The sequence below is a fragment of the Pogona vitticeps genome, chromosome 4 (assembly GCF_051106095.1).
Source record: "Pogona vitticeps strain Pit_001003342236 chromosome 4, PviZW2.1, whole genome shotgun sequence".
In the NCBI taxonomy this organism is placed as follows: Eukaryota; Metazoa; Chordata; class Lepidosauria; order Squamata; family Agamidae; genus Pogona; species Pogona vitticeps.
In genome coordinates this window covers 195,184,817-195,193,179 of record NC_135786.1, presented here as the reverse complement: position 1 = coordinate 195,193,179, position 8,363 = coordinate 195,184,817, and the positions used below count along the sequence as shown (strand labels likewise).

Below are 8,363 nucleotides of genomic sequence, written 5' to 3'. Positions count from 1 at the left end.
AAAGGCCACAAGGCCCACCCCCTTGCATGTTGTATATTGGGCTGCGGTAAATCACAGATAACTGAAATCACAGATATCAATTCCACAAATACAGGAGTCATGTTGTGTTTAGTAGAGGCATATAAGAGAAACCTAAAACTGGAAGATTAATCATACTGATCAATCGCTTCTCATATAAAGAAAAATTTAAATATCAAGGAGTAAAAGGAACATACAAATTCAGCATTTTGACATTTTATCCAGATTTATTTTCTAGCAAGTAATTATAATGTGCATTTCTGTAATAACCAAGAGGTTTTGCAAATGCTTCCAATCTAAGTATTCACGAACTGTAATATTTCAGCAACCTCTCATCAGTAGGCTTCAGAATTTTCTTTTCTGCCATGTTTACAATCCAGCCTGGAGCAAGACCAAAGAAGATCTGCCTGGGATCTTTCCGTGAGCTCAACATTTGGAAAAGTTCATCTCTTGTAATATCTGGCAGGACATAACCATACTTTTTAGCAAGTTCCAGCCTTGCTTCTGCAACCTTTGACGGATCAGCCAAGTACCCACGGTTCTTAGGATCTGTATAGTAACGGACAAGCTCTTCTGGTGGGAGCATTCGTTTTGGAATAGGCTGGCCTCGTTGAAAAAATGGCACGGGCTTGCAGAGGATTTCTATGTGCAAAACAGTGGGACAAAGAGATATAGAATTAGCTACTCTGGCATTAAAAATCCTATCTTGGGCACACTGGCATATTGTATAAAGACATTTTTAATATTGTGCTCTTTTTAACAAGTTCAAACACTTTTTACTGCCGATTATATTTGCAACTGGGAAAACTAGAAAACTGACATGTAAAATAATGGACAGGGGATACCCTTAATTTTTTAGGTGCCATTATCTTTGTGATCTTTTACAGGATAACAAATTGGCCCATTTAATTAGCATGTGTCAACAGCTATTAAAGGACATGAAGTCCCTCAAGCATAAAGAACACTAAGTTGGTATCCTTTGTTTTCTACAACAGAACTGGACAAACTGCATAATGTCAGGAATAGACTGGATGAAAATGAACAAACCAAAACTCCATCTAGACAAAACAGGCCAGTCGATCTGGTCATGGACAAGAAAGACGCATTTGCTGGGCAGGGTCATCCTCCCTCTTAAAAGAACAGATTCATAGCCAGGGATCTTGCCACTGCAGCGTTGCTCTTGGGTTCCTATGACCCAAGTGTTGCATTTTTTAAAAATGCTGGCTGCAGAGGAAGAAGTGAAATTGCCATCTTGCTTGTCCTAGCAACCTCTCAGTTTGATTACCAGAGCTTGCTGTACTCAGTACTACTTTTGTGAACAGCTTTCATGAAACTTGTTTGTACAGATTTAATAATACAGTTCACATAAGACTTTTTCTAAATAATCGTAAGTTGCTACCTATTTATTTCTGAGATAATTTCAGGTTGCTGGTTTTCATTTTTATTATCTTAAATAATCAACTTCACGTTACCTTAAGTAATGCCTTCTCTCCCACTCCCATTAACATAAAGCTAAGAGACATGCCATTTTAATGTAAGGATGGGCAACTGCGCCCTTCCACATTTTTGACTACAACTCCCATAATTCCCTACTAGCTAGAGATGATGGAAATTGTAGGCCAAAAGCATACAGAAGGCAAAGTTGTTCATGTTCACTTAGAGGAATGCCAATGGGACTTTGCATGCGCTGTTGGCTCCATGATCAGGATAGGGTCCTTGGATACTAACTACAGTATTCTTCATTGCTATTTATCAGCTATCATTACAGGGTATAAAAAGAACCTTCTAAATCTGCTCCTTAGGACAAAGCAATGCAATATGTCAGCCTGCCTGTCCACACAAAATTCCTCATTTACTTCATGACCTCAACAAGAAGTCTATAAACTTTAAATTCAGCACAGAACCTTTCCTTTTTTTCCACAAGAAAGAACAAACTTTATACCTTGACTAGAATGAGTTAGTGATGCCACTCAATATACCACAGACTATTCTTATATTTTGGCACAATGATAGTGAGATTTCTTACCCAAACTCCTTGGATCATAGAAAGCTGTTGTGACAACTCCACCATTTCTTTCAATAGCAGCAATGGCTAGTTCAGATGCAATCTGTACTTCAATATTTATTTTTGCTGCAAAGTGATCAGCCCCCTGTAAGTACAAACAGTAGTTAGATCACAAGAACAACAGAAGACAGCCAGCTCTACATCTCCTTATTAATGGAGCTGAGTGAGTCTGAGCATCTGCTGAATCACTGTTTGGAGGCTGTAATGGCCTGAATGAGGACCAATAAACTGAAGCTGAATCCCAACAAAATGGAAGCTCCATGGCTCCCATGTCTGGAAGTTAGGTAGATGACTTGTTCCTAGTGAAGGAGCAGGTACATAGTTTGGGGTACTCCTTGACCCATCTTTATTATTTATGTCTCAAGTAAGCAGAGTGGTTCAAAGTGCCTGGGGCCATATTCAATTACCCATGGCTACAATCGTTCTTGGACAGGGACAAGATCAGCCCGTGGGTGGGGTACTCCATCTTCTTCTGGAGAACAATCCACTATGTGGAGACCTAAAGGAGGGCTTTTTCAGTTATACCATTTCATTTATGGGATACCCTTCACTTTGAGGTTTGATTGGCCCTGACACCAATCTAATTTTGGCACCAAATTAAAAGATGGTTATCCACCAAGGGTTGTTTTTTTTTTTTTTTTGGATTAAAGATCATGGCTTTAATAGGCTATTGAGACTTCTTTATTTTCATTGGTTTCAATGTTCAAGTTGTTTTTAATATTTTAAATGGCTTAAAATTATTGAATTGTTTTCTATTGCTTTTATTGTACTCCAGATGCTACAATCCTAAAATATGCAAATAATAAAATGCAGGGACAGGGACAGTTGTTCAAAAGTCTGATACACGTATATTTTTGGAGTCTGCCCAGTGAAAATACTTTAATACCACTCATCCACTTTATATTACATAGTTGCAATCGTTTTTGGAAATTCTATGGTACTTTCCAGAAATTTTCGAATAAGACTGATGGCATCAGCAATTTTGCCCAAGCAATTTCTCACTTACCAAACTATAATATAAAATGCTTAACCTTTCCAGATGCACTTTTGCACAGAAATAACGTATTAAGTCTTGCCTAACAAGTATACAGTACTGTAAAATGAAACACTCTCACAATGAGTACTGCCCTCTGGTGGATTCAGGTGTAAAATATACATTTCTAAACAATGACTTTGAAAAATTATTATTATTAATCAAAATGCCATAAATAAAGACTTACCTCCTCCACGAGATTGATGCCATAATGTCTTTTAGATACCTGCATCAGTACACCTCTGGCATTTGTCAATTGTGTTAAATCAATGGGTTGTGTAGGGTCAACTCTACCTAAGTCAATCAAGTACTGTAGCCTTCTGAGAGTGAGGGGTGGATACTGACGCCTCAAGCTGTAGAAACAATGAATGAAAAGAAAACAAACGTTCAGAACACCAAGGATGAAATCCAACAGAACATTTCTTCTCTACAACTCCTAGTTGTCAAAGCACCAGACTGTGTGAGAGTTCAAGATTTTCGTCATGGAAATCTGCCCTATACTTTTTCAAACTCTGTGGTGAAACGCAAAGGAAATACTGCTTGTGCTGCATGGCATGGGAAACAAACTTCATGCACCTTCTTGTATGTATAAAAACTGGCTTGCTTACTTCAATACTTCTTGAATACTTATGTTCAACCCAGTGAATTTACATCATGTTTCTTCCTTTATAGGAGGCTACATATCTGATTTTAAGCTCTTGTTAACAGAACTGTCAGTGTCCCTCCAGTTTAGCGGTACAAGACTGTACCTCGTGCTGCCAACTGACCTCCTTTCTTTGCACAAGGAAGCAAAGAATCTAGTTGTAGAATAACATTAAGTAAGGTCTCACTGCTGAAAGCAACACATAAACTTGTCTTCTACAGCTATTGAAGGAGGAAGAATGTCAAATTATTCCTTGTATCTGTTTGCATAAGGCTGATTCAGGATTTCAGAACAGTATAATAATTTGACCAAACACTACATGAAGTGAAAAAGGACTCTGCTAATCCTCCTCCATCCATCCAAAAAGGAAGTGGATCAGTTTCTGCCATATGACAATCAGCTCCAAGCTAAAAATTCTAAAGTTAACCCTTTGCATATTTTACCCAGTTACAAATTTCTGTTTTTCTCAAAAATCTGTAGGTACAATAGTTACATATACTCACACACAACTAAATGGAAGTATTCATCTCTCCTTAGAAAGCCTAAAATTTCAGTATGGGATTTATTTATTTGTTTGTTTATTTAAATCTATACCTCACCTACTACTCTGGGCAGCTTCGAGGAAATAAGAAAAATATACCATGCAACAATTTTTTAAAAAGTGAACATATAAAAACAAAAACTCATTTGGTGAACCATGGGTCAGCATAAACTCAGTACAAAATTAGTATTACAAAGGGATAAGGGCTATAAAAGCCTGGGTAAAAAGCCAGGTTTTCACTTGTTTACGGAAGCTCAGGAGGGTGGGGGCCGACTGCACCTCCACAGGGAGAGAGTTCCAGAGTGGGGTGGCCACTGCTGAGAAGGCCCAGCCTCTGGTTGACGACTTCAGGTTGATGACTGTTAGAAAATTGTTAATGATGCCTTATTAATTACTCAAAGTGTTTTAGTGTTATTTTCAGTTCCTCAAGGAGCCAATAACTCATGAACTCTGCCTTCAGGAGCTGAGAAAGGTTTGAAACATAGAGAATCTTTCTGCATTCCTGACAGAGAAATCAAATGCAGTTAGAAAAATGCTACAAAAGCAACCCCTCACTCCTGGTCCTTTGCTATTTTTCAACTCAATTTATTGGCTTTGTTCAACAGGGATGCTATGATTTTGATAATGGTAATAATTAATTCCAAAATGTGTTGAAGAATTCAATAATTAAATTAATGAGCAGTTAACAAAAGGTTTCCTATTCTGTCTGATGCTGGGCTTATTATCACTTTTTACTTTATTTATCATGTGCCATGTTCTTCTGGGGTTTGGGTTCTATTTATCAGAACAAATTGTAAACCATGATTCTTGGTATTTGCATATACTGGCATGAGGATAACTTTGCAAATAAATGCACTTCATACTCTTCAGTGCTGTATTTTTGTATACAATCATGTTTGTACAAGCTTTTAAAAATCTGTAGCCAACAAGGTAATTCAAAAATTGCAATGTGACTCATGGATCCAAAATAGAACAGATATTTAGGCATGGTTAAGACTAATGTTTACTATAGATTTTTTATTTTATTTTACAAGCCATAAGGAAGCAGACTTACCTGTGATTTTCATTGTAGCCATATTTTGGAATAACCAGATAAAATGGAGTCTGGCCACCTTCAAATCCTAATCGTGGGCGGGTCCCTCTCTGTCTTTCTCCTTTATGACCGCGTCCACTTTTTTTACCTCCATACCTTCCACGGCCACGTCTTTTCTCCTAAAATCAATAATCAGTTTGTTACATAAGAGAAATTCAGTCCAATTAAGAAAAGAAATTGTTCTGTACTACAGGCACCTGTTTAAAGCACACACTGTTTAATAGACATTGATTTGGAAGTATATGCTGCCAAATACAGCTGGACTGGCCTCTGAGTAAACACATAAAGAACTGTATCAAAAGCAACATAGGACACTTGCATCAACTACGTATATAGAACTATGGGACAGAAGTCACATGAAATCAGAATGGTAAACCAATATCTCTAAAATTACTGAGAATTACCTAGATACTAGTGCATGCAACCTATTTAAAATTCTTTGCTTTTACCACTCAACTGAATGGAAACAACAGCCCCAAATTGTTTGTGGCAAGTTACAGCCAAATGCATGAATCCCCTTTTGTTGCTCCCAAATATGCCAGAGTGTGTAAATCAACAACAAACCTTGGCTTGTTTAGGAGTAATAATTCATGATCCTGAGTTCAGCCATGATGCACAACAAATCATTTTATCTATCCATTTGCCAAGCAGAAGGGCAGAGGTAAGAGTGTACAGGCTCCATGCTCTAGCATCAGCTCATTCACACTAGCGAAGTTTAGCATTGTGAGGGGACACAGCCATATTCTCAAATGTTTGTAGCCAACTGTATATGGATGCAAGCATGAGTATGCACACACATAGTGATACATATACAGACCATATGCAAGAAATAATGCATAGTCAAAAAAGATACAACGCAAAATTTGCGCACAGAAATGAAATTTAATAAAGGGAAGTCCTTGTGAATTAGGCATCTGTGGAACCAGAGGTCAGGAGTTATTCCCCACTGTATTTCCCAGAAGAGTCAGCCTATGTGGCCTTGGCCAAGCTGCAAAATCTCAGTGTACCCCCAGAAAGGAATGGTAAACCACTTCCGAGTACTCTCTACCTAGAGGACCCTGAAAAAGGATTGCTATGTCAGAACTGACTGGACACCACACAATTACTATTATTAGTCAATTGTGGGAAATAAGCCTGGAATTCGCAACTCTTTTACAACTTTATCAACTACCCACACGAACAGAAATCCAAGCGCTGGTGCCCTCTAATACTCATTAAGTATGAAGTGGGAAAACAGCACCTGATGAATTTCTGCCAGCCATGTTACCTCCACAGGTTCAGGCACCCTTTGGAAAGGGCTCAGAAAGTGGAAACGTTAAAGAAATTAAGCCCTAAATTGGATCTCGGAGAGGGTCTGATATGCTGTGGGACCACCTGGTCCCACGAGTTCCAGACCCAAGCAGCTTACGCCGCAGCCACTCTGCAAGGAGCCAGCCTCCGACAACTCACCGGCTGCCGGGCGCCATCGTTGGGTCGTAGGTTGGCGAGGCTGACCCGGGGCAGGGTCCGCAGCGTCTCCAATGCCCTGCCCCTGCCCCCTCCTGCAGCTCCCGAGGCCGCCGCCATTGATCACTTCCCTCCGAGCAATAGACGAAGAGGAAGCTGTCAGATTAGCTGCCTCTGCGCAGGCGCAGGATTGGTAACGTACTTCCCCTAGAGAGAGAAAAAAGTAGACCGATCCGACCCGCTTGGTTTCAGGATTATATAGAAGTTCACGCCTATTGAAAAGCAAGTCCAATTGAGATCGGAGGCGCCTCCTTCCAAGGAAATAAAGAACTCCAGGATTGCAGCATGAAGGACGGTGCAAGGCCAATGACCCTGAGCGCAAAAAACGATCCCAGAAGTCTACGTTCAACTGGCGCAAGATTTGAATTTGACAGTGGGGACTCTTTGGGAAAGAGACAATCACGCTAGGGAAAGATCATGGCAACGGGAGAAGAGGAAGACCACATAACGGATGATTTGACTAGTTAATGAAGGAAACCACGCCCTTGAGTTTGCAAAACCTGAGGAGGGCATTTAACCACAAGAGCTTTGGGAGGTCATAGCTGCTATGGTGCAAACCGCGAAATGTTTTGTATACCTTACCGTTTACTGCACGGTCAGTTTTATAGTAGCAAACAAACACAAACAAGCACAGTTAACAAAAAGACTTTCATCTGGAATAACTCTGTCCCTCGACGCATTCTTTTCTATTGCCTCTTTCTTAAGAGGTGTTGCAATAAAGACCTCCAGTATGCGATGTTTTTCCAATAAACCCATATGAGAGATCTTAAAGTCAAGCTATGTTAAACCTGAGACTCCAAACCCTCCCAAATACCAACAAAAACCAAAACGAAAGTAATACCAAAATTCTTGTGAAATTTTAGACTAACATTCCTTGCAAACGATTGCAATAAAGCTGTTAGTTTTTTAACAGTGCCATGAGACTTTTGTTCGTCACACAATCGCAACACTGGAAATAAAAACGGGGTTATATTCCAGGATTGTTATAAACTACTCTGTCTTTCAACATATTGGGCAAGAAAATAGACTACAGTGATGCCCCTGTAATACTTGTTATTTATTTAAACAATTCTTAACTATTTACACTAACGTTTCATGTGCAATAAATTAAGAATTCTTTGCTGCTGCTTTGGAGAAAGGCAGACTGCTATCTCCTCATCACATAAGACTTCATTTGTCCATTGTCTCCTCAAGGCAGCTGCAGACACTGTTATGCACGGGGGGAGTGATGCATCTCATTTTCTGGACAGCAAGTGGGAAATGTCCTGATTAAGAGCGGTAAAGCCATTTCAACATCTCTCTCCCATAGGTACATTTTCGGTTGTGTACGAAAATTCATCAGAGACCCCGATGAATACCTACGTCAGCAAACCAGGCTGAACTGCATGTAAGATTACAATTCAGGAAAAACTGCTAGCTGAGGAGGCGCTTGAAACCAACTTGCATGCTGCATGATCTCCATCG

At 39.6% G+C, this 8,363-nt stretch overlaps 1 protein-coding gene across 1 annotated transcript; it reads right to left on the bottom strand.

The window, feature by feature from the left end:
• Positions 1 to 225: 225 nt before the first annotated feature.
• Positions 226 to 7,042, bottom strand: MRPL15 (mitochondrial ribosomal protein L15). The gene is made up of 5 exons (XM_020795984.3): positions 6,843 to 7,042; positions 5,355 to 5,512; positions 3,304 to 3,469; positions 2,045 to 2,168; positions 226 to 660 (listed from the first exon to the last, which is right to left on the bottom strand). Exons 1-5 carry the CDS (start codon positions 6,957 to 6,959, stop codon positions 323 to 325), a joined length of 903 nt encoding a protein of 300 aa, XP_020651643.2. The 5' UTR covers positions 6,960 to 7,042; the 3' UTR covers positions 226 to 322.
• Between the last annotated feature and the right edge of the window lie 1,321 nt (positions 7,043 to 8,363).

Excerpts from the sequence above, each read along its gene's own strand:
- MRPL15 (XM_020795984.3), bottom strand. The coding sequence starts at position 6,959 with ATGGCGGCGGCCTCGGGAGCTGCAGGAGGGGGCAGGGGCAGGGCATTG. Across the intron at positions 3,470-5,354 it reads GGCTACAATGAAAATCACAG|CTTGAGGCGTCAGTATCCAC; the intron begins GTAAGTCTGCTT and ends TTGTTTCTACAG. Across the intron at positions 2,169-3,303 it reads GCATCAATCTCGTGGAGGAG|GGGGCTGATCACTTTGCAGC; the intron begins GTAAGTCTTTAT and ends TTGTACTTACAG.